Source organism: Hyperoodon ampullatus, assembly GCF_949752795.1.
Source record: "Hyperoodon ampullatus genome assembly, chromosome: 14".
NCBI lineage: Eukaryota > Metazoa > Chordata > Mammalia > Artiodactyla > Ziphiidae > Hyperoodon > Hyperoodon ampullatus.
In genome coordinates, this window is record NC_136927.1 from 6,655,013 (window position 1) to 6,682,162 (window position 27,150).

The following is a 27,150-nucleotide window of genomic DNA, read 5'->3' on the forward strand; positions in this document are numbered from 1 at the left end:
TTTATGAGAAGCATATATATAAAGAGAGATTTCAAGGGAAACTGTTCATATTCATAGGCGGATGCTTGGATCCTAAAGGCAGCAGCCCCCTGTCTCTTAACTAAAATGCCTAGAAAAGTGCCACCCCATACAATTGTGTCACGAGGAGTTACATCTCCCAGGGGAGCTCCATGTGAAGCACCCAGTAAAGACCTCCTGGACCAGGTGAGCTCTGCTGAAAGTCGGTGTCAGAGAAGAACTCACCCGCCATCCTGCTACCAAGGAAGACCCGACAGCAGCCAGGGCCCACCTTCCTTGTGATGCCTCCACGCTCTGCTACGGATTAAACTCTACTTCCACAATCCTCCTGACAACCACACGGAACAACACTGTACCTTGGGAATCCCTGAATAAAACACCATTTTTAACTCATCGTCCTGACCTTTTTCCAAGTGATTTCTGATGGTTTTGCCCATTTTCTATCCTGCCTCCTTCATCCATGGATTCTACTAATACAGGGTTTGATGGTTCCTGAAATGCAGCCTGCAGCTTACCAAACAGTCACCTTCCTTCTCTTTCTTGGAAGAAACCACTGTACCAACCAGCTTTGTGAAATAACCGAGAAAGCAGACAGGAGCCAGGATACACATGTATGTCACACGTGCCACTGGGACCCCGGGGCAGAGTCGTGAGAGAAAAGACAGAAATAACAGGGATAGCGCCTGAAAGATGCATTCACGTGGGTCCCCCCACCAAATAAAACTTTTTTTTTTTCTTTTTTTCTTTCTCTTTCTGCCGGTAAACAGAACAAAATGCGGCTGGAGAAATTAGAGCAAAGGATTCCCCATCCTTCCGTGGGACTCACCTCCCCCCACCCTCCCCCACAGCGCACGCAGGTGTCTTTTTCCACCCCCCAGGGCCGGGAGGCCTGCAATGCTGAGGACTGTCATTTACTTCCATTTCTTTGTTCCTTTGCTTCATCTTGTGCCCCTGCCGAAGATAAGGAGAAACCATTTGTTAGATTAAAGATATCTCCATAGGTTGAGCAAGGAATATCTTTTTCCTACAGCCATTTAAATGCTTCTCACCCCTCAAATGTGCCTATAAAGATCTTCTTTGACTATCCAAGAGCTTTGGATATCTGAGCTGTGATTGCAGGCACGGGGTATCTTTAAAGAGCATATAAATCACTGCTAATAAATGTACGCGACATTGACAACTTGCTTGGCTGATGGGGGTGATTAATTCAACTCTTCAAGGTATCCTTTGAGAAAGCTAATCTTGAACCAATGTGTCCTCCCTTCTCAGCCCTTTCATGTGCTCCAGTTTCCAGGGCTCATCATAGAAACAATAATAATTTACATGACGCCGATTTGCAAAAGTCATTGATTGTCATCCCACCACTTTGAGATCTTATTAACTAGGCATCTGCCGTGTTCTCCACTTGTGAAAGAACTCTAAGAAGATACCCTGCCTTAGAAGAACCTATAGGGAAATGAATAGATCTTAAGTATACTTCAAACTGTTTTGAAAAATGTATTTAACCCACATCATTCCCATTGGCCCAGAAAGTTCCCTTTTCAATTATTAACCGTACAACTGATCTGATTTCTATCACCATAAATTACATCTCTTCAAGGAAGAATTAGAGAGATGATCTCTGAGCTAACTTTCTATTCTAGTGTCCTATGAATCTTTAAAAAAAAATCCTTTGAGGTGTGTGTGTGTATAGAAAAGCGATATCGTGCTCATTGTAGATAATATTTAAAATATCCAAAAGTAGACAAGCGAGGATCCTGCATAATGCCTCTATTGACAATAACCTCTGTAGTTAATATTATGGAGCATTTCCTTATATTATTTTTCCATATCTTTCATATGTATATACACAATCATGCATTTTAATTTTAACAATTAAAATTGTAAACAGGAAGAACATTACAGACAACCTTAAGACATATCTAGAATATGTTCAATATCCAGATTTAATATGTGTTAACATTTTTCAAATTTCCTTGTGATCTTTATTTTACTTAAAAAAAATAAAACATTATGGGTAAATTAAAGTATTTACAGATAAATTAAAACTATTTCTCTTCCTTCCCAGAGATTACTGAATCCTGATATTAGTGTGAATCAACAACATGCATGTTTTTACACTTTTACACATACATGTATTTACAAATACAGACACAGTGGGAAGTATGTAGTGTCATCTTGTGTATTATAAAATGTACGTAAATAGTAATTTTGTCTTACTCTGTTTTTAACCATTCATCAATTATTGTTATAAATTTATAATCAATATATATTTTGATGTTCCTTTGTGTTTACCACTTTTCTTGGCTTGCAGTTGTTTCCTGCACACTACTCTTTCCTCTGGGCTCAATTTTCTTCTTACTGTTGTGCCTCCTTTAGTAGCTTTTAGAGAAAAGGTATGTGAGTAGCAGGTTTTTCTTTTTTCCTTAAAATGGGATATCATTTTCCTTTTTTTAAAATTAATTAATTAATTAATTAAAATTTTTTGGCTGTGTTGGGTCTTCGTTTCTGTGTGAGGGCTTTCTCTAGTTGCGGCGAGCGGGGGCCACTCTTCATCGTGGTGCGCGGGCCTCTCACTGTTGCAGCCTCTCTTGTTGTGGAGCATAGGCTCAAGATGTGCAGGCTCAGTAGTTGTGGCTCACGGGTCTAGTTGCTCCACGGCATGTGGGATCTTCCCAGACCAGGGCTCGAACCCATGTCCCCTGCATTGGCAGGCAGATTCTCAACCACTGCGCCACCAGGGAAGCCCCTCATTTTCTTAAATGATAGTGAAACTAGTGAAGAACTCTATGTTGACAATTATTTTAATCCATGTTTTGAAGACTCAGAATTATTCTATTATCTTCTGACCTAAATTCTTGATCTTGGGAAGCTTGTTGTCTGTGCAATACCTATTTATTTATGGTTAACGCTCCTTTCCCTCTAATTGTTTTAATTTTTTTCACATTGGTGTTCTGTAGTGCGTAAGTGTGAATTTATTTTAAATATGTCCTTCTTGTAACTTATTATTCTTCTTTTAACTTAAAATTTATTACTTACATCAATTCTATTTTTTTTAAAGGAACTCCTTTATTTTATTTATTTATTTATTCATTCCTGGCTGCGCTGGGTCTTCGTTTCTGCGCGAGGGCTTTCTCTAGTTGCGGCGAGCGGGGGCCACTCTTCATCGTGGTGCACAGGCCTCTCACTATCGTGGCCTCTCCTGTTGTGGAGCACAGGCTCCAGACGTGCAGGCTCAGTAGTTGTGGCTCACAGGCCCAGTTGCTCCGTGGCATGTGGGATCCTCCCAGACCAGGGCTCGAACCTGTGTCCCCTGCATTGGCAGGCAGACTCTCAACCACTGTGCCACCAGGGAAGCCCCTATTACTTTCATCAGTTCTGATAAATCCTTGCCAGTATCTTTCAAATACTATCAACCAGCTCCTTTTAGAGCTCTTGTTGAATACAAAATGTCTTGGTTATTCTCCTTCTATCCCTTATGTCTCCTCATGTGTCATTTATATTACTATATATTTACTTGCTTCCTCCAAATTGTTAATTTTTCATGGTTTGCTTTTTTCTTACAGTTTTATAGCTACTTTTTATCTTTTGCTGTCATTTAAATATATATATTTTATAAAATCTTCAAAATTTTCTACTCTCATGTTCTCACAGTGCTAATCATCCTATAATTTTATCCACCAACTCTCATTCATGATGGATCATTTCCTTTTGTGTTTTGTAAGTCTTAAAATTGTAAACTCACCTTCAGAAATTTAATTCTTCTGTAGGAATTCCAAGGGATAGTTTTACATTTCCATTTGCTAACTCTCTCAGAGATAATACTGGTCTATAATCTAATATTAAATTAATTTTTCAGTTTGTATATTAACGTATGACTTTGGATGGCATAAATTTGTGTTTCAAACGCATGGTGCATATATGTTTTCTACTTAGTATGGGAGCCTTTTTCTTTCCCCATGCAGCACCCTGGGCAGGCTCAAGTCTCCTTGTTAATTTCTTGAGCTGGGTTATGACTTACTTATATAGAGCTATCAATTTCAGCTCCTTACCTTGAGTGACCCAAGGTCCCAGCTGGGCATTAAAACCCAAGTCTCTAGCCTTAGAGCCTATCTCTGCACCAACAACCAAACTGCAGCCCTTGGGGCTGCTGGATCTTCAGCTCACCAGATTATTGCTTTGGTATTCAAATTCCTCTTCACTTCTGACACCTTAGCTTTCATGTCAGCTGAGCTATATATTTTAAAATACTTTTGTTGTAGTTTATCTCTCATTTCTAAGCATTTGTATTGAGAGGGGTTCTGCATTTTTCCCCACCTTTTCAGTCACCTATTGCTACAAAACAAGCCACTCCAAAACATAGTGGCCTCCAGACTCATGATTTATTGTTTCTAATGACTCTGTAATCTGGCTTGGGCTCAGCTGGGCAGTTATCTGCTCCAGGTGTCATCCACTGGGGCCGGAACATCCAAAATGCCCTCTCGCTTTCCAGAATCCCTCTCCATGTGGCCTTCCTCATTCTGTAGCACAGCTTGAACTCCTTACAGGGTGGCTGGATTCCAAGAGTACAAAAATGGAAGTTACAAGGCCTCCTAAAGCCCAACCTGGAAGCCACACTTGGCCAGCCATGTTTCTCTAGAATCAAAAGTTCAGATTCTATACCCATCTTTACATGCCCTCAAATACTTGTAAAATTATTTTTCAGTTTGCACAGTGTTCTATTGATTCATTGAACTGTTTTCCTGTTGTCATTTATGATAGCCCTGATTTTTTACAATTATAAATTACACAACACTAAACATTCTTGTATTATGTCTTTGAACTCTAATTCTATTTCCATTTCATGGTATTTCTTTAATTTCCCTGGAGCTATGATGCACAGATCGAAAGGTTCTTTCTTCCTGTTGAGCTACCAATAATATCTACAAACCCAGGTGTGTAAATATTTCTATGGGAACTGATGACATTCCTTAGGTCATACTGTTCGTTATGACAACTGTGTTCAGAAATGCACTATTGTTTACAGAGCAGTACGGTATCATCAAAGAATTTTGTCCTGGAAGTATTTGAACTTCCATTGATCAGCTAAGTGACCCTGTGCAAGTCACTTCTCCTTCCTGGAGTTGAGGGACTGCAGCAAAGAGGTAAGGGAGGAGCCACGATACATGGTTTTGCAACAAAGTTAAACTAATTTTGAACTTTAAGTTTTGACAACTTATTCATTTGGGTAAAGGGATGTAGACAGATTCATATTTATAGTCAAGGAAAATATTTTGACATTGACCAAGGAAAACATTTATTTTGGTGCTGCATCTAGATATTGATCACACAGAAAAATAGTAGTGTCTGTAAGAAAGAAATCTAGACGATAAGTCTATAGTTTGTTGGCAGCAAAAGGGCAAAAGGTAAGGCAATACTGAAGATCTTGCATTTAAATTGTTCAGGTTTAATCTCACTTCATTACTTCTTAATGTAAACTTCTCTACTGTATCATTTCTGCAGCTTAACAGGATAATTTAAAATACATAAACAAGGTTAAAAAAAAAGCAATGTTTTATAAGACCATGTTTGTGTGAGTTTATATTTTTTAGCCATCCTATGCTATACATGTATTGCACAAATGCTACAAATGCTATTATATTTAGTTTTAAATGATGTTTAAAACCGTGATAGGAAGACAGCTGCCTGCTTTCACATGTTCTCAAACTTCAGTCTGCCACAATGCTGGAGCTTGAGCAATGTGTCTGCCATGATGCTGGTGCAACATGGCCTTCTGGGAGAGTGCAGAGGCCTACTGAGAAGATGTAGGGAAGATGAAGGGAGGTGTGAATGAAAAATGTTGCCTGCCTACACTGCCACCCTGATGGTGAGCCCTGAGGAGGCTCAGGATGAGAAAGAACAGGATACAGGATACAAAAGATAATGACCTCATGCTGTGTAGCCATGCCCATTGGGGAACCCACTCATCTTAATTAAAGCTTGCTCTGCTGGGGACATGAATAAGAACTGGCCGTTCCATGATCTGAGCACTGTGGTGGTCTTATACCACTAGAGGGAAAACCTAAGACATGTAAGAGAAGCTGAAACAGCTCTGGGGCAAAACCTAGAGGAGTTAAGCTCACAAGCGGCACATTGCCCACCACAGGCTCATCGCTAGTGATTTTATTTTGACAAACCAACCTCTGAATGGGGAATAAAGCTTTCAAAACAAAAAGCAAAAGGAACAACAGATTGCAAGCCTCCAACTTAATACCCTAGCCAGGTTTATATACCTACAAAACTGACTGACTTACCTGGGAATATGTGCTCTGATAATGACTAAGAATGGGGCTCTTTTATTGCATATTCAGTTAAGTTTAAAAAAAAAAAAAAAAAGCCTGCTTGATAAAAAAAAAAAAAAATCTTTTCAGAATTCTGACCTTAAAAAAACAAAAGCCCTTCTAGGGGTAACTTGCATTTCTCTTCTTCTGTCTTTGAAATGTAAATGTTCTACCTGTTTTTCTTTAGGCATTTGTGTGTGTGTGTGTGTGTGTGTGTGTGTGGTCTCTAACAACCAAAAGTACACATATGGTATACATTTGTCATCCAATTGAATAGACTGGGGTCCTGAGCAGTCTTTTTTTTTCTGGCTGTGCGAACTCTCAGGGGCTTTTTGCCATCTAAACCTTTGGTGCGTTAGCTTGTACAACGAAGGCCTTTACTTTCTTAAACTATTTTGAGGAGTAAACTTTCCGGATCTTGTTTAGGTTGCATGTTTTGCATCTCTTCTGGGGAAGCCTCTTGTATCTTATTGGTTTGAGTCACTATTAAGATATATCTCATTAATGGCCAGATGATGGTTCCTTTAAATTGGACTTCTGAATTGGTAAATTTTTAGAATGCTCTCATTATAAACAGCTGTTTTATTGGTACTTATTAAAAAAGAAAGAAATTAAAGGGTGGAAAATATATCTAATGGTTAGTTTAAAGCAAACAAGAAAAAACAGCTTGTGAACTTTTGCTTAATTATACCGTGGGATAGACATGTTTCACTGGGGAATGCTTCCCCTGGTTGGTATTATAAGACAAGGCATATAGATCTGCCGCTCAGGAAATATTAATTAAACATACTAAAGGAAACCAATAAGGCTACCTGAACTTTATAAAGTGAAAACTGAGAACTAATATTCAAGGGCTAATAATAATAAAATTAGTGATTTTGCTCTGGGTTTTAACTTGCGCACTCAGAAAGAGGGCCTTGTTGATGGTCTTATGCAAGGTTTTAAAGGCATGATAAATTAAACCCTTAAGTCCTAGAACATAGAACTCTTAAATTTCAGTTCAGTTGGCAACATTCTCACTGAAAAGCAAATTAAATAAAATATAGCTGGGCAAATCAATTTTTTAATATCATTTAGGTGACCAGTTCTTTGGGGAATTAAAAGCAACTGTCTTTGCCTTGCATTAAATCTCTACCAATCAGAAATGTAAATACAGCCCACAATGACCTGAGACTGAACCTAATCAGCTCAACCAAGTAGAACCAGAAACCAAAGGCAAAAAAAGGGCAAAAGTGGCCCTTTTAAACTCCAACTGTTACTGAATGCAAGTTTGTGCACCTGGCACACAGGGAGGCCAAACAAACAAAATGTCAGAGTTTGGAGCAGAGAGGTTTATTGCAGGGCCAAGCAAGGAAAATGGGTGGCTCATGCCCAAAAACTCTGAACTCCCCGATGGTTTTTGGGGAGAAGTTTTTAATAGGCAAAATGTGGGGTGAGGGCTACAGGGTGTATGACTTTCTTCCAACTGGTTGGTGGTGAGGTAACAGGGCGGTGCTCCAGGAATCTTGTGCTCAGCCTGAAATTACCATCCTCCACCTGGGTGGGGGCCTTAGTTCCTGCAGAAGAAACTCAAAGGTATTGTTATGTATATCCCTTGAAGGAGGAACCAGGATCCTGCTTTAATCTCTGCGCTATTGTTTCTTGACTGCTCCTCCTTTGTTTCTGCATTGCCTCACTTCCCTGATGAGCAGCTGTTTGACTCTGCCCTTTGTAACAAAGGGAAGGGTCAAGGGAGGCAGAATGAAGCTTATTTCCTACAAAGAAATGGGGGACATGGAAAGGATTTGTACCCAGGAGGGCCCCACGAGTCCTGCTCAGTTTCAAAACTGCTGGGAAGGCTCTCTCAGCCAAAATCTAATTCATAGCCTCCTTAAGGGTTTATCAAGAATAAATACAAATCTTAAAGCCTTTTCCATAAATAGTAAAGCCTTAATCATCTGAACAAGCAACTTTAATTTATTCCAGTTGTTCTTTATAAAGTAGTAAGCTTATATTGTATTATTTAATTCATATTCATTATTTAATTCATAACTAAGTTTTTAAAGTGAGGCTATGACATCTCCAGTTTTGTCTGGTTATATGTCTGTGTACATGTTGTACATATGAGATGTGTCTCCCTCTGGAAAATATCAAAATTAAACTTATAAAAGAGCTCTATTGGGCCTCCCTGGTGGCGCAGTGGTTGAGAGTCCGCCTGCCGATGCAGGGGACACGGGTTCGTGTCCCGGTCCGGGAAGATCCCACATGCCGCAGAGCGGCTGGGTGCTGAGCCTGCGCGTCCGGAGCCTGTGCTCCGCAACGGGAGAGGCCACAACAGTGAGAGGCCAGCGTATCGCAAAAGAAAAAAGAAAAAAAAAAAAGAGCTCTATTTAATTGACTTAAAAGTAAGTGCTTACAAACTAAATATTTCTAAATATGAAAGAAACTACCCAGAATGAATTTCAGGTTCACATGATCTAGAAAGTATTCAATATTAAATTAACATGTAGTATTAAAGCTAGCTTAAGCTTGCTGGTTTATTGTACCTAGGTTTACTGAAGGTCAATACATGTTATTTCTGTTACAGAGTTTGTCAGCAACAACAAAAAATTAACTTGGTATGATGAAATTCTTATAAGTAGATTAAATAAGAGTTTTTGGGTGAACTCTTTAGAAATAATTATGTTTTAGGAATGTCTACTTGAAAATAATCTCGCCAAATATCTGGTAACTTGAAACTTTAGAATTGTGCTAAATTAAGTTAAATGATGAGAGTTTGTTGAATAGCTAGGTCATTCCCAAATAAAATAAGATACTGAAAAAATGACTGGAACACTTGGCTTCCCTTTAGAGAGTAACTAAAGGTGTTTAGAACTATTAATAAATGTTTGGTGCCACACTGGGATATTTTTATAAGAAAGCACATGTTTTTAGAAATTATTATTGGTATTTATGTTTGCCAAACTATAGAGTGCTAATGTAGAAGACAGTCCATAATTGCTTCTTAGTTTTCACTAGAAATTAAGGTTTTTAAGAGTTGAGGATTCTAAACATGTAATTAAAGCTAATAGAAATAATAAAGGAACCATTTCAGTAGGAAAGTAAGATGTGTGTTGTGAACAAAAGAAGGTATGAAAAATGGAATTGTATTTTGTTAAGGGAAAAGAGAGTAATTTTGTCCTAGAGCTGGTTGTTTCTAGATGTGGGGAAAATTAAGGGGCAAAATAATATGCATACAGAAAGGGGTGGAAAAGGAACCCTGAGAATAGAGTTTTGTTCATGGTCAGGATTGGCTGAATTTAATTAGGTAGATGGATGGATTTTCTTGTTAAGAGTAAGCTGGTACAAGACTGGAGTTTCACTTTCTCTCTCTGTTAAGAAAACAAAGTTTTCTTGAAGTGCTGCTTTGGTAGCAGATGTGTGAGCTTCTGTGCCTTTAAGTGACCTGTATTTACTTTTGAAATCTTTGGTTAAGTGAACAAGCTGTGATCCTATTTGACCAAGTGTTTTAAAACTTTTGACCTCCAGCTAACTTTAAAATGCTTCAGAGGGCCCCTAAGGAATCTCAGAGAAGAATATCAAACTAATTGGGCTTATGGTAAGTTAAATTACTTGAGAAACATTGTCAAGTAATTAGAGATGAACCTTAGGTTATATTTTGTGGATAAATGTCATTAGTATAGATATCCCAAAACGTATATGAAATTCCTAAAAATCTGATATGCCCTGGTATAATGTTATCAGTCATAATTCTAGTTATTATCTTAAAAATGTTGTTGTTATATGTCACAGGAATATCCAAGTTTCTTGTCAATTGCACTGTAATATCTTTAACCATGTCATTTTAAGTCTTGTTTACAGACAATCATTGTTTTACTCTGATAATTTTATAAAATGAACTGCAAGAAAATTCATAAGAAGGATTTTTAACAAATATAAGTTTCTGATAACTTTTAGATCATACTGCTGAACTGTGTAAGAAGTTACAAAACTAATGGAAAACCTGAAGACTTCATCCAGCTCATCAGGAATTAATCTTTTTTATTTTTTTTGCTGTCTCTCAACTTTCTTTGCTAGTGATACACAGAATACAAAATGAATAGTTTGACAAGTTACAATCAGTTCAGTTTGGGATACATTGAGTATGACTCTGAAACTCCAAGGAGAGTCCTAGGTATAGAATTAAGTTGATTTTTTTCATACAAAATTATCTAGTACAATATATTGATTGATCAATATAATGCCAACTTATAATAACACCAAGTTCTCATTATATGTGGGTCATTTCTTGAGCACTCTGAACTGTTACATTGACATACAGTACTTGCCACTCCCATGCCAACATTACACTAGTTTTATTTTAAAAGTCTTGTTACTGCATAAATAAGTCTCCACACCTTGTCACTACCACATCTTCTTCCTCTTCAAAATTGTCTTGGCTGTTTTTTGGTTTTTTTTTTTTATACAGCAGGTTCTTATTAGTCATCAATTTCATACACATCAGTGGATACATGTCAATCCCAATTGCACAATTTGTCACACACCCACCACCCCCCCCCGCTGCTTTCCCCCTTTGGTGTCCATAGGTTTGTTCTCTACATCTGTGTCTCAATTTCTGCCCTGCAAACTGGTTCTTCTGTACCATTTTTCTAGGTTCCACATATATGCGTTAATATACAATATTTGTTTTTCTCTTTCTAACTTCACTCTGTATGACAGTCTCTAGGTCCATCCACGTCTCAACAAATGACCCAATTTCATTCCTTCTTATGGCTGAGTAATATTCCATTGTATATATGTACCATATCTTCTTTAACCATTCATCTGTCGGTGGGCATTGAGGTTGCTTCCATGACCTGGCTATGGTAAATAGTGCTGCAATGAACATTGGGGTGCATGTGTCTTTTTGAATTATAGTTTTCTCTGGGTATATGCCCAGTAGTGGGATTGCTGGATCACATGGTAATTCTATTTTTAGTTTTCTAAGGAACCTCCATACTGTTCTCCCTAGTGGCTGTATCAATTTACATTCCCACCAACAGTGCAAGAGTGTTCCCTTTCCTCCACACCCTCACCAGCATTTGTTGTTTGTAGATTTTCTGATGATGCCCATTCTAACTGGTGTGAGGTGATACCTCACTGTAGTTTTGATTTGCATTTCTCTAATGATTAGTGATGTTGAGCAGCTTTTCATGTGCTTCTTGGCCATCTGTATGTCTTCTTTGGAGAAATGTCTATTTAGGTCTTCTGCCCATTTTTGGATTGGGTTGTTTGTTTTTTTCATATTGAGCTGCATGAGCCGTTTATATATTTTGGAGATTAACCCTTTGTCTGCTGATTTGTTTGCAAATATTTTCTCCCATTCTGAGGGTGTTGTCTTTTCCTCTTGTTTATGGTTTCCTTTGCTGTGCAAAAGCTTCAAAGTTTCATTAGGTCCCATTTGTTTATTTTTTGTTTTTATTTCCATTACTCTAGGAGGTGGATCAAAAAAGATCTTGCTGCGATTTATGTCAAAGAGTGTTCTTCCTGTGTTTTCCTCTAAGAATTTTATAGTGTCTGGTCTTACATTTAGGTGTCTAATCCATTTTGAGTTTATTTTTGTGTATGGTGTTAGGGAGTGTTCTAATTTCATTCTATTAAATGTAGCTGTCCAGTTTTCCCAGCACCACTTACTGAAGAGGCTGTCTTTTCTCCACTGTATATCCTTGCCTCCTTTGTCATAGATTAGTTGACCATAGGTGCATGGGTTTATCTCTGGGCTTTCTATCTTGTTCCACTGATCTATGTTTCTGTTTTTGTGCCAGTACCATATTGTCTTGATCACTGTAGCTTTGTAGTATAGTCTGAAGTCAGGGAGTCTGATTCCTCCAGCTCCGTTATTTTCCCTCAAGACTGCTTTGGCTATTCGGGGTCTTTTGTGTCTCCATACAAATTTTAAGATTTTTTTGTTCTAGTTCTGTAAAAAATGCCATTGGTAATTTGATAGGGATTGCGTTGAATCTGTGGATTGCTTTGGGTAGTATAGTCATTTTCACAATATTGATTCGTCCAATCCAAGAACATGGTATATCTCTCCATCTGTTGGTATCATCTTTAATTTCTTTCAGCAGTGTCTTAGAGTTTTCTGCATACAGGTCTTTTGTCTCTCTAGGTAGGTTTATTCCTAGGTATTTTATTGTTTTTGTTGCAATGGTAAATGGGAGTGTTTCCTTAATTTCTCTTTCAGATTCTTCATCATTAGTGTATAGGAATGCAAGAGATTTCTGTGCATTAATTTTGTATCCTGGTACTTTACCAAATTCATTGATTAGCTCTAGTAGTTTTCTGGTGGCATCTTTAGGATTCTCTGTATAGTATCATGTCATCTGCAAACAGTGACAGTTTTACTTCTTCTTTTCCAATGTGTATTCCTTTTATTTCTTTTCCTTCTCTGATTGCCATGGCTATGACTTCCAAAACTATGTTGAAAAACAAACAGTGGTGAGAGTGGACATCCTTGTCCTGTTCCTGATCTTGGAGGAAATACTTTCAGTTTTTCACCATTGAGAATGATGTTTGCTGTGGGTTTGTTGTATATGGCCTTTATTATGTTGAGGTAGGTTCCCTCTGTGCCCACTTTCTGGAGAGTTTGTGTCATAAATCGGTGTTGAATATTGTCAAAAGCTTTTTCTGCATCTATTGAGATGATCATATGGTTTTTATTCTTCAATTTGTTAATATGGTGTATCACATTGATCGATTTGTGTATATTGAAGAATCCTCGCATCCCTGAGATAAATCCACTGGTGTATGATCCTTTCAATGTGTTGTTGGATTCTGTTTGCGAGTATTTTGTTGAGGATTTTTGCATCTATATTCATCAGTTATATTGGTCTGTAAATTTCTTTTTTTGTAGTATCTTTGTCTGGTTTTGGTATCAGGGTGATGGTGGCCTCATAGAATGAGTTTGGGAGTGTTCCTTCCTCAGCAGTATTTTGGAAGAGTTTGAGAAGGATGGGTGTTAGCTCTTCTTTAAATGTTTGATAGAATTCACCTGTGAAGCCATCTGGTCCTGGACTTTTGTTTCTTGGAAGCTTTTTAATCCCAGTTTCAATTTCATTACTTGTGATTGGTCTGTTCATATTTTCAATTTCTTCCTGGTTCAGACTTGGAAGGTTATACCTTTCTAAGAATTTGTCCATTTCTTCCAGGTTGTCCATTTTATTGGCATAGAGTTGCTTGTAGTAGTCTCTTAGGTGCTTTGTATTTCTGCAGTGTCTGTTGTAACTTCTCCTTTTTCATTTCTAATTTTATTGATTTGAGTCCTCTCTCTCTTTTTCTTGATGAGTCTGGCTAATGGTTTGTTTATCGTCTCAAAGAATGAGCTTTTAGTTTTATTGATCTTTGCTATTGTTTTCTTTCTTTCTATTTCATTTATTTCTGCTCTGATCTTTATGATTTCTTTCCTTCTGCTAACTTTGGGTTTTGTTTGTTCTTCTTTCTCTAGTTCCTTTAGGTGTAAGGTTAGATTGTTTATTTGAGATTTTTCTTGTTTCTTCAGGTAGGCTTGTATAGCTATAAACTTCCCTCTTAGAACTGCTTTTGCTCTATCCCATAGGTTTTGGATCGTCATGTTTTCATTGTCATTTGTCTCTGTATTTTTTTAATTTCCTCTTTGATTTTTTAGTGATCTCTTGGTTATTTAGTAATGTATTGTTCAGCCTCCATGTGTTTGTGGTTTTTTCCCTGTAATTGATTTCTAGTCTCATAGCGTTGTGGCCAGAAAACATGCTTGATGTGATTTCAATTTTCTTAAATATACTGAGGCTTGATTTGTGACCCAAGATGTGATCTATCCTGGAGAATGTTCCATGCACACTTGAGAAGAAAGTGTAATCTGCTGTTTTTGGATGGAATGTCCTATAAATATCAATTGAATCTATCTGGTCTATTGTGTCATTTAAAGTTTCTGTTTCCTTATTTATTTTCATTTTGGATGATCTGTCCATTGGTGTAAGTGAGGTGTTAAAGTCCCCCGCTATTATTGTGTTACTGCCGATTTCCTCTTTTATGGCTGTTAGCAGTTGCCTTATGTATTGAGGTGCTCCTATGTTGGGTGCATATATATTTATAATTGTTATATCTCCTCATCATTATGTAGTGTCCTTCCTTGTCTCTTGTAACATTCTTTATTTTAAAGCTTATTTTATCTGATATGAGTATTGCTACTCCAGCTTTGTTTTGATTTCCATTGGCATGGAATATCTTTTTCCATCCCCTTACTTTCAGTCTGTATGTGTCCCTAGGTCTGCAGTGGGTCTCTTGTAGACAGCATATACATATGGGTCTTGCTTTTGTATCCATTCAGCAAGCCTGTGTCTTTTGGTTGGAGCATTTACTCCATTCACGTTTAAGGTAATTATCAATATGTATGTTCCTATTAACATTTTCTCAATTGCTTTGGGTTTGTTTTTGTAGGTCCTTTTCTTCTCTTGTGTTTCCCACTCAGAAAAGTTCCTTCAGCATTTGTTGTAGAGCTGGTTTGGTGGTGCTGAATTCTCTTAGCTTTTGCTTGTCTGTAAAGCTTTTGCTTTCTCCACTGAATCTGAATGAGATCCTTGCTGGGTAGAGCAATCTTGGTTGTCCGTTCTTCCCTTTCATCACTTTAAGTATATCATGCCACTCCCTTCTGGCTTGTAGAGTTTCTGCTGATAAATCAGCTGTTAACCTTATGGGAGTTCCCTTGTATGTTATTTGTCATTTTTCCATTGCTGCTTTCAATAATTTTTCTTTGTCTTTAATTTTTGCCAGTTTGATTACTGTGTGTCTCGGTGTGTTTCTCCTTGGGTTTATCCTGTGTGGGACTCTTGTGGCTACTTCCTTTCCCATATTAGGGAAGTTTTCGACTATAATGTTTTCAAATATTTTCTCGGTTCCTTTCTCTCTCTCTTCTCCTTCTGGGACTCCTATAATGCGAATGTTGTCCCAGAGGTCTCTTAGGCTGTCTCATTTCTTTTCATTATTTTCTTCTTTATTCTGTTCCACGGCAGTGAATTCCACCACTCTGTCTTCCAGGTCACTTATCCGTTCTTCTGCCTCAGTTATTCTGCTATTGATTCCTTCTAGTGTAGTTTTCATTTCAGTTATTGTAGTGTTCATCTCTGTTTGTTTGTCCTTTAATTCTTCTAGGTCTTTGTTAAACATTTCTTGCATCTCCATCTTTGCCTCCATTGTTTTTCTGAGGTTTTTATCTTGTTCCTTCATCTGGTACATAGCCATCTGCTTTTTCATCTTGTCTATCTTTCTGTGAATGTGGTTTTTGTTCCACAGGCTGCAAGATTGTATTTCTTCTTGCTTCTGCTCTCTGCCCTCTGGTGGATGAGGCTCTCTAAGAGGTTTGTGCAAGTTTCCTGATGGGAGGGACTGGCAGTGGGTAGAACTGGCTGTTGCTCTGGTGGGCAGAGCTCAGTAAAACTTTATTCTGCTTGACTGCTGATGGGTGGGGCTGGGTTACTCCGGGTTGGTTGTTTGGCCTGAGGCAACCCAACACTTGAACCTACCTGGGCTCTTTGGTGGGGCTAATGACAGACTCTGGGAGGGCTCACGCCAAGGAGTACTTCCCAGAACTTCTGCTGCCAGTGTCCTTTTCCCCACAGTGAGCCACAGCCACCCCCTTGAGACCCTCCAACACTAGCAGGTAGGTCTGGTTCAGTCTCCTATGGGGTCACTGCTCTTTCCTCCTGGGTCCTTATGCACACACTACTTTGTGTGTGCCCTCCAAGAGTGGAGTCTCTGTTTCCCCCAGTTCTGTGGAAGTCCTGAAATCCAATTCCACTAGCCTTCAAAGTCTGATTCTCTAGGAATTCCTCCTCCTGTTGCCAGACCCCCCAGGTTGGGAAGCCTGATGTGGGGCTCAGAACCTTCACTCCAGTGGGCGGACTTCTGGTATAAGTGTTCTCCAGTCTGTGAGTCACCCGCCCAGCAGATATGGGATTTGGTTTTACTGTGATTGCGCCCCTCCAACCATCTCATTGTGGCTTCTCCTTTGTCTTTGGATGTGGGGTATATTTTTTGGTGAGTTCCAGTGTCTTCCTGTTGATGATTGTCCAGAAGCTAGTTGTGATTCTGGTGTTCTCGCAAGAGGGAGTGAGAACATGTCCTTCTACTCTACCATCTTGGTTCAGGACCTCATCAGGAATTAATTAACTGATAAATATAATTCATAATTTTATGACTTTCTGAAATATACTTATAAGTTTTTTCCAGAAAAAAATCTTTTCTCTTTTGCTATGACCTACATGTTGATAAAGTATACCTTTATAGACAAAGTTGAAACATTTATCTTTTTCTCTCTACCTGATCCTTCTAGAATTTGGCTTCTCCAGCTAGCTCTCCTGTGGACTTGATGGTTTATTGCAACCAGATTACTACTAGTTATACTAATCATAATAATTTGTTCTTTTTTGCTTCCAAATGCTGGTCCAATTTATGACCATGGGGAAGCACTGTGAATGAAAAATGTTGCCTGTCATATTCTGTCGCTCCATGGTAAGTCGTCAGCCACTGCAGCCACCCCTAATGGTGCACCCCGAGGGGACTCAGGATGGGAAAGAACAGGATACTGGCCCCAGATAGCTAAGCTAAGCTGCATATCACAGGAATGGTTCCAAAGAGCCCAGATTCTTGCATCTTCCCATAAGTAGAAAAGGGCTAAATTCATTAACTTGAGATATCTGGTTTTCTTTAATTAACAGTAATCTTTTCATGTTTTGACTACCTGGTCTTTGTTGTAAAACTCATACAGTTCCTGCTTCCCCCTTACCTCTTCAGAGCAGTCCTGCAGAGCTATCCTAGGCTTGAAATCCTCAGAAGGTCCACCAAATAAAACATAATTCTCAACTTTTAGGTTGTGCTTTTTTTTTTTTTTTTCAGTCAACAGAGGCAACAGTATCAACACATTTGTGTCTTGCCCTGGATGATGCACAATTCACTTATCCCATAGTTTTTTTTCAGAGCTTAGTATTTTAAGCTAGGAATCAGAATAGCTAGGCTGGCTTCTTTTCTCTAATTCTTCTCTCCAGCCCTCAAGATACAAAAAAGTGTTACAGACCACTCATTGTTCTAGATATACTTCAGTCTTGACTGAGTGATATAGAATGTTGGTCTGGAAAAACTCCTAAACATCATCTGGCCCCATTTTTGTTCCTGTGGAATTCCCTGAGGCTCATTCAACTCAACAAACCTTTGTGTAGAGGCGCAGGTCCACAGGTAGTGGTGTGAGAGGACGGGACATAAGGCAGGTTTCTATCAGCCCAAATACACTCAAATGCCTTTCACATTCTTCAGGGCAAAGTTTAGTGTTAGGCTTAAAAACAGATATACTAAACAACTCAGCAGGTAACTTCTGGAAAAGCAATCCTTCAGAATCAGCTTGGGGTTGCTGAAATAATTTGATCACTCCAGGAAGCCAGGAGGTGAGATGCATGGAAAAATTTTTTTCTTGTCATCAAAGCTCAGAAATCCAGGGTATTGCATGATCTGGATATGCTGTAGCTTATCTTTTTCCTTTAAAGATGGTAGGTTTCTTACAATATGTTATTTAGTATAACTATTTTAAAAGTTTAGCCTGAGGCTAAACTTTTAAACGTTTAAAAGTTCTATCCATGGGACTGGATAGAACTGAGGGGAATCCAACATGCCTTTTACAAACAGTTTCTATGATTGGCCCATTTAATCAATTGAAAATCTTATAACAGAGGCAACTTACCTATTAGTTAATCTTCTTGCTGACTCTCTGTTGGGTCATTTACACTGTCAACCTGATTACTCATTTCAACTGGAACCAGAAAGGACAACAAAAAGGTTAAAGATTTGTTAAACCCAAATCTCTTAAACATATTAAAATGGCCTGTGAATTGTTACATTCCTGATTTCCTATCTTATACTTCTTTCAGTTTCTTTTCATTCATTCAAGATTTGGGGACCACTCTTATAGATTTTTACTGGTGGGGGAATGGGGAGGGCAGAGTTGCTTCTTTACTAAACTGTAGGAGCTGAGTTGTCATTTCATACCAGATTTTTGGGTTGATATTTTGTGTGTATTTATTACCATCCTTAGGTAAATTCAAAGGCCTTAATAGATGTCTCAGAAAATAAAGAGGAAACAAAGCAAACCAGATCGACATGCAGAGAGGTAAGCAGCTCCCTCTAAAACAGCAATGCCAGTAGGCCTGCTTGGTTTGCCACGTCTTCAATTTTGAAATTCAAAACTGACACTGTAAACTTGCCCGTGGGTGCACTGGCAGTAGCCACCATGAAATAGAAAAGCAAAACATCTAACCAGATCGCACAGCAATGATAAAACATGTGTTTTTACTTTACCGTGTGTTCTGTGTAAGCATTTGCATACAAATAGCACACATAGTTAATTAATAATACCATTGTCCAGAAGGAGCCCAGAGCAGGCATAGGAGACACTGGAAATTTTCAAGGGTCAGTAGGTTTAATTAGATTGGTATTTTTAAAGCATCAAAGCCCATATTATAAACTGCAAGACTTATACAGATGAACAATGGCTAGGCCAAACCTAACAATAGAATTCTGACTTCAAGCAGCTCAGAATGGTCAGGACTTGGTCAGTGACTGCCAGCTTTCCTGTATTTTACTCCATGCTCCCAACACAGGACCAGCCAGGGAAAGCCAAATATGTTCCCAAACCAATCAGCCACTTCTAGTTAGCCCAAGTGCAGCTTCCCCTTACCAGCAACCTCCACTCAAGGATGCTTCAAGTCTTCCCTCTTGTTAGAAGTTCCCCACTTCCCTCCCTGCCTTTGAGTTGGCCAAACACAAGTGATAATGGCTGTGTGACACCCGTGCTTTGGTAAGTTCTGAATAAGTAACCTCTGTTTGTTCTCATTTGGATAGTTGGAACAAAAGCAACAATCCAAATCTATTTTACTTTTTTTTTTTCCACGGTACACGGGCCTCGCTGCTCCGTGGCATGTGGGATCTTCCCAGACAGGGACACGAACCTGTGTCCCCTGCGTCGGCAGGCAGACTCTCAACCACTGTGCCACCAGGGAAGCCCGAAGTCTCTTTTACTTTAATCAAGATTTCATGTTCAAGAAAAACAGTGGCAGGTGCTGGATCTCACATTCCAAAGAGACTTGAAAGAGGGCAGCCCACCCAACTCTCTCTCAAGGAGGAAGGTTTTAAAATCAGGTCTCTTTGTTCCTCCTGCAAACTAGCCTTGGTTTCTAATGATGTGTGAGCCCATTCTTTACCCCAGGTATAAACTGGCCAGTTACAGGAAGTGTACCTCTAAAAAAAGAATAATGTATGCACTTTCTATCCTGGTCTACAAAAATATGGGTGAGTGTTCCTTTTCTGGTCCTTCCTCCAACCCAAGGGTCCAGTTCCAAAACCTAATAAGTGTTAGTATGAAAAGCATTTCATGATCAAATAAGTTTGGGAAAAGTAATGTTAAATGATGTTAAGAAGTTTCTTTACAGCTGACATTTTGGAGAGCCTGGAATGTGCATGGCAAATCTCCAAGCGAGGACTAAAACTCAGTATTTCCCACATTTATCTCCCTTTTATTCATTGAGCATTGCATGGACCTGGTATTCTTTGGAACATGCTTTGCAGAGAACTAGTTAAGAACCATGCCTATAGTGTCACAGCAAGGCTGGGGCAGGTTTCATTCTACTGAGCATCACCAACATGGGGTGGCTTTTAATGGATGAATCTGGGGTTTGACAACATTATTCCCCTAGATAAAGCAGGCCCAGGGGTTAAAAAAAAAATCAGTTTGTATTGGGTGTATGATAGGCTTAAAGATGTATTGTAGAACATGGGGAATATAGCCAATATTTTGTAATAACTATAAATGGAAAGTGACCTTTAAAAAATTGTATACATTTTTAAAAAAAATTTAAAAAACACTTAATTAAAAAATCAGTTGGTGCAGAAGGGCTTATAATTAAGGGGGGCAATCAGGTGAGGGCAAGCCTTGTAGCGGGGTGGAATGCATGGTATAGGAAACCATTTAAAACCACCAAGTAACTTCTACCAGTGGCTGAAATTTTCCCAAGGTCATTATCAACTCAAAGTAATTGGCTTTGTTTTCCTGGCTGAAATAACCTAAACAACTATATATATATATATATATATATATATATATATATAAACAGTTGATCACTGAACAATAATTCTGGTTCTCTTAAGCTCTGTGGGCAAGTGGAATTAAATATTTAGAAATCATGTGTGCTCAAATAGTTTTTCTAAATGATGATATTTCAAAGCGTTTCCAGTATCATTGTACAGGGGCAAGGCTATAATATTCCTGAGGCTCACAATTTCTAGATGCCTTCAAAGTGAGATGTGACTAAAAAAACGTTTTTGTAAATTTATTTATAAAGTACTTTTAAAGACTCACTGTGTTTTTGGCCAAGCCATCTGATGTGTGATACAGTGAAGTGAAGTGATGAAGGTCCAAGAATAACCTTAGGCCAAACTCAAGCCAGGGCTCCTCTGAATGCTGAGTGCTTGCTGAGTGTTTCCATAAAGTTCAGCAGCTAGACTTCAGTTTAGCCTTGGAATTACCCACTGTTTCCTCGGTATTGGGAAGTAAGATTAAACCGAGGCCCATGCTGTTTTTTTCAAAAGGCTGCCCATTTTGTTAGTTCCCAGTAGAAAATGGTTTTTGAACTTTACCTTGTTCAAACTGAATATGTTGACTCATAGCATAGACAGCTCCCTTAATCCTAGATGACACAGAGAAAATGTGCCAGATTTGTAGTTTGTGTGACTCAAATAGCTCAGAAACTTACCATCGGGACTTGTAGAATTTTCTGTGTCACCAGAGCCTTCGCTTTTCACAGGAACGCTAGGTGCATCCTCGCCTTGAGCTGAAAAAGAAGGTAGTCCTTGATGAATAGAGAATTAGAACAGCCTGACTGCCAATTGTTTTGTCACCCTCCATTGCCCTCCTAAGTTTAAAATCACTCCTGGAGGGCTTCCCTTGTGGCGCAGTAGTTGAGAGTCCTCCTGCTGATGCAGGGGACACGGGTTCGTGCCCCGGTCTGGGAAGATCCCACATGCCGCGGAGCGGCTGGGCCCGTGAGCCATGGCTGCTGAGCCTGCGCGTCCGGAGCCTGTGCTCCTCAACGGGAGAGGCCACAACAGTGAGAGGCCCGCGTTCCGCAAAAAAAAAAAAAAAAATACTCCTGGGATTGAACTTCTTTTTCAGAAAAGCTTAAAGGAGCAAATAGTAGGTTGAGTTGCTTGAATACTTTAGTGCTGTCATGTTCTAAATTCTCTCTAATGTGTGAGATAATCACATACATACATGCACAATGTCTCAAATTAGAACGCTGGTAGCATGAAAGCAACAAAACTTGGTTTAATCAGAACCACCCACAAGTTGAATTTGGGGAAATTTGTGTGTGAGTTTATGTAGCTTAAACTTTGAAGAGAATGAAAAAAGAAAACCTATTTTGCCTCAGGCATGCCTGAAAGCTGAAAGATGCATTCTCCTGGCAGTGAAGTTTAAACACAAATGAAGGGCTCGGTTGCTCCCCTAGAAGACCTCAGATGCTGCCATTTTGGATTGCTGAGAATCCCATCTTTAGTTAATTTCTGTTGTCATTGTTCTCTGTTTACACAGTTTCATAAGGCTGGTCATCACTTGCTGTGGCTGAAGCTATATAACATGCTTAAACGTAGTTGTAAGGAGACTGTTATTCTTGATCCGATATTTGTACATATAGAAAAAATGATCACTATAATAAGTCTAGTTAACATCCATATTTCTTATTGTGAGAAAATTTACAGATAGTCGAAAGGACAATAATCTCTTACTTCTTAGTTAAATATCTATTATGTTTTCACAGCTTGAAGAGCCAGGGCATTTGAAAATACAAATATAGAAAGTACTACACGAGTCCATAACTTCAAAGTTCTTATTATTTCTGTACTTTTTTTAAACAAAAGATTAAATTCAGTTTCATTACATGAATACCTATCGAGTCCAGAGTAGGTTCAATTTGACCTTTCTGTTAGGATGAAGCAAGGCTAGGAAAGATCCAGTGTATAACCTCTTCAAAGAAAGATACCTTTAACTTGTACTCTTGGTAATGATTTACTGAAGCTGAGAATCAAGAAGTAAGGTGACTAATCTTTGAGCCTGGGTGGATGGAAGGTAGGAAGGTCAGTACTTGACAATATATAAAACAAACAAAGTGAAGGGAGGTGTAGAGAGTCATTTAAGTGGAGATGCCAAACAAGTTTTGCATCTAATGCTGAGGAAGAAAACTGAGAATTAGACATGTGGGAATTTGGGAGATGTCCATGTAGAATAATGTTACATTGTTGATGACATGAGAGTGGATGAGAAAAGTCAGGAAGGGGATAACATAAGGAAATATGACTCATGGATACCCAAGTCCTACAAGGACAACATGAAAGTGACTGTGCCCATGAGTTCATTTCACTAGTTCCTAAGGATGAGGTTGGGAAAATGAAAACAAAACTTGAAACTACCAGCTGAACTTAACCATGTCATATCTTTTGTCACTCTGTCAATTCTAGAAAACAGACCATTTTTCAATTGCTCATCAACACGTTCCTTACAGACACAATTACAGAAGAAACTACTGATGGAGTTTTCTAAGCTTGGGAGCAGGAAGTCTTTGCTAGTATGCCTCAAAACAGAAGTAGTTAGAACTATTTGACTTTATATAAACACAAACTTATGGGTGGAAAAGCCACCATAAGAAATGTTTTTAAAAAGAAATATTACCAGTTGAGGAAAATTATTTATACCTTTTATCATAGACAAAGGGTTAATATCTTTGACATATAAGGTACTTCTAAACAAAGAAGATTGACAATTGGATAGAAAATTGAGCAAGAAATCTAACAGTTAATTAAAAAAATAAGAATGGCCTATAGTTGTGTGAAAATGCGATTCACTTTGCTACTAATGGAAAAAAAAATGCAAATTAAAATTACACTGAGAGGGTTTCTCTGGTGGTGCAGTGGTTAAGAATCTGCCTACCAGTGAAGGGGACATGGGTTCGAGCCCTGGTCCAGGAAGATCCCACATGCCACGGAGCAACTAAGCCCGTGTGCCACAACTACTGAGCCTGCGCTCTAGAGTCCGCAAGCCACTACTGAAGCCCACACGCCTAGAGCCCGTGCTCCACAACAAGAGAAGCCCGTGCAATGAGAAGCCCGCACACCACAGCTAGAAAAAGAGATTTCTTCCCAAAGTAGACTATCATACTGTAGAATAATACTCCCACCAAGAACAGCTAGAAACACTGAACAGATTATTTGAGGAAATTAAGGCACTAGAGAGCCATTAATGCAGGAGAAGCTGGAGGAGGTAGACAATGGTGAACCCGACATTCCACATACAAAGGAGTTTAACAGAGCCTTCAGGTGTTTTTTAATGAGCTCTGGGGGGAGAGGGGGAAGAACCTGCAGGTCAGGGCCCTCCAAAGAAGAGGTGCTCTGAGAAGTACCTCGAGGTTCCTGTGGGTTATACTTGGGGGGCAATGAACCTGAAATGGACCCGTTCTTAAAACAAATGGAAGGCCTACGTTTGATCAGTTTAATCTCGGATTAGAGTTCTGTGCTCTACTCAAGCCTACCAGCCTTTCAGAAACAAAAATAAATCCTCTCTGGAAGAAGATAAGGCCACCCAGAGGCTCACGTTATCTCTACAGTTGTTCACACAGAGTGTCCAGCATTCAATAAAAATATTACCGGTCATCCCTGAGGAACAAGAATGGATCACTGAAAACCAAGAGCTACTCTATATGTTTATAGAGACATGTTAGAGATCTGTTTGTAGATACAACTTTAAAATATGGTTAATGTGTTTAAGAATTGGGTGACAAGAGGGAGAATTCTCATGGCAAAGAAGTTTAACTGGACTAGACACTAAATAAAAAAAGTCAGATGTAAATTCTAGAACTGAAAATTATATAATAATTGAAGTTTAGAATTCAATAGGTGGATTTGGTGGCAATTAGACACAGCTGAAGAAGGAATTTACAAACAGAAAGCTAAGAAGAAAATATAAAGAATAAAATACAGATGAAAAGAATTAGCAGACATAGGAGATAGGGTGTATCCTATGTGTAATGGGGCAAAAGCAATATTTTAAAAGATAATGGCTGATAATTTCCCAAACTGAATGGAAAATATCAAGCCACTGCTTTAAGAGTATTATGATACCCAAGCAAAATTAATGCAAAGCAAACCTTATTCAGGCCAATCAGTGTAAACCTGCAGAAAATCAAGGTTAAAGAAAAAATATATATTTAGGAGTAAAGACCCATTAACTTCAAAATAGAAACAATAGGAATTATAGATGACATCTCAATAAAAATCATGGAATCCAGAGACAATGTAATGATATCTTCAAAGCACTTAAAGAAAATATCACTAATGTAAAATTTCATACCTAGCAAAATCTTCTTTCAAACTTCCAATTTGAAATAAAAAATTTTCAGGGAAAAAAATAGAATTTGTTCAGGGGGAAAAACAGTAGACCTACACTGAAGGATTTTCACTATATGAAAATATAAATTCCAGGTAGATTATAGAACTAAATTTGAAAGGTAACATGGAAAAATACCTTTATATCATTAGGCAAAAATTTCTTACACAGTTACAAAACACTGACCATTAGGCAAAAGACTAATAATCTGGAAAACATTTAAATTAGCATCATTATTTTATCAAAACACACCATTAAGAGAGTGCAAAGTAAACCAGAGTAGAAGATATTTGCCATTTATGTGTGTGTGTGTGTACATATACACACACACACACACACACATATTATATATATTATATATATCTCACTTACAAAGGACTCTTGTACTAATATATAAAGAAAACAATATAACAGAGAAAAGACAAGGAACCCAACAGAAAATGGGCAAGACACAGACATGTCATAAAAGAGAATGTCCTGGCTGGCCACTTAATTTCTTCAATGACTTTTACCAAATCTCATAGTATTTAAAAGCCTTGGCTTTTTCACTATAAAAATAACTATAAAATGTTCTAACTCCTTGGACACCATCAGAACTTATTAAAATACAACATAATTGTTATATTTCATAAGATATGATTACTATGGAAGGAAAGTTAATTGACCTAACACTATTTAATCATTACTTCTTTGACTTTCTCCTTGGGGTCATTGTTTGTGATGGGATCTAGGGTACCTGTAGCTGATTCTTCCAGGAAATCTCTTTCAAAGTCATTACCCTCAATGGTGATAACCCTGGTGATATTACTATAGAGATACCTCTCTGACATCTCAGAGAACTTTCTAGCTAATAGACAGGATGCTAGTCAATATAATAGTGCTCAATGAAAATGAAGGAGCATACAAAACACTTTTAAGAGCTGGGCGAGAGAGGAAAAAAGAAGTTAAAGAAAGCAAAACCCAAAAGGCAAATCAGACAGTAAATATTTAAGTTGTTTGCCTTATGTTTTGTCTTTTCAACCTCATTATTTTAAAATACATTACATTGTTTGAGAAATCTCAGGTTATGCCACCATATTGGCACAGATTAGCATGAGATGTAATGGCAGGTTTTGAGATCCGTGACAGAGATGAAAAGAGAAATCATAGTTGTAGCTCTGTATATTGCCATGTTCTTGAGCAGAGGTCTCTTAGATCCGCTTTTGAAGACCCTAATGGTATGTTTGGTAGACATTATTCATCTATTTAATATCATGAGTGTGCATGATACATGCGCATGTGGTATGAATATATGACTATGTCTGTGTGCAATGGCATGCTTATGTGAATAGGGACGTGTATATGTGTATGCATGTGCAAGTGTGTGTGTGGTGTATTTGGAAAGAGGGAGAGAAGAACGACAGATACTTATTACTCTGATGTGTGTGGAACTGTTATTATCCTAACGGTTTCTCCCCTGCTGGGCAATGCATCTGAGTGCCCCAGAGAAATGATGCCATTTCACACAGACAATAGAATCTGATCAAAACAAAAATTGCCTTTACAGCCTATTTATTTCAGTTTGCCTGTCCTTCCCTCATTTTGATTGCTGCTGCTTGGAACACAAATGAGGTACATTTCAGGGCTCCTAGCAGGAGATAAAAGATGCTGAAATAGAAAGAGTCTGGGACAGACAGTACCATTTTCATTTTCAATTACCAACCTCAACTGTCCTCTTCAAAGTCTTGATTATGATAACCTTTTGTAGGTCAGTTGCATTACATAAAAAATAATAAAATGAAGCAAGTCTCATCACAAAGAAGAGATACTGAAATGCATATAGAATACAATTAACCAGATTTTTAAATACATAAACATGGAGAGAAGTTAGAAGATTCTCCAAGTTTTTCTTTTGAGATTTGTGTGGACAAACTCCATGCAACAAATAGAATTACAAATAATTATTTCTCAGAATGTGTAGTTGCACAGGTATCATGACAGCTATAGAAAGCAGGGCCTGACTGGATTCAATTGTACTGAATTAAAGTGGTGTTGAACCAAAGCAAGCATTCTTGAACCATCTTGACTTTTGCCATATCTATGTTCCAACTTTACTATTAATGTAATGGGTTAGGTAATTGTTTCAAAAGGCTCACTTCCTGTCTTCCACCCCTACACGAGTTGACTTCACTGTTTCCTGACATTGGGCTTGGTCATGGAATTTGCTTTAGCTAATGGAATATTAGCAAAAGCGAGTCAAACAGAAGTTTGAAATGCATTTGTACAGTTGGGGTTTGCCCTCTTGTGCTCCTGCCTTTTGCCCCAAGAAGAACATGCTTTAGGGAACAGCTGATCTAAGGAGGA

At 38.4% G+C, this 27,150-nt stretch overlaps 1 protein-coding gene across 3 annotated transcripts in view; it reads right to left on the reverse strand.

Annotated features, from left to right (window-relative positions):
* Positions 1-233: 233 nt before the first annotated feature.
* MACROD2 (mono-ADP ribosylhydrolase 2) overlaps positions 234-27,150 on the reverse strand; it is a 1,985,837-nt gene continuing 1,958,920 nt past the window's right edge. For 2 of the 3 annotated variants that reach the window (XM_079719351.1, XM_079719350.1), the window contains 3 exons: positions 21,128-21,205; positions 18,064-18,132; positions 899-969 (listed from right to left, as the gene is read on the reverse strand). In XM_079719351.1, coding sequence (XP_079575477.1) covers positions 18,071-18,132; positions 21,128-21,205 — 140 coding nt within the window. In that variant the 3' untranslated portion in view covers positions 899-969; positions 18,064-18,070. Of the gene's footprint in view, positions 970-18,063; positions 18,133-21,127; positions 21,206-27,150 lie in introns of all 3 variants that reach the window. The other variant, XM_079719352.1, reaches the window with a different exon arrangement.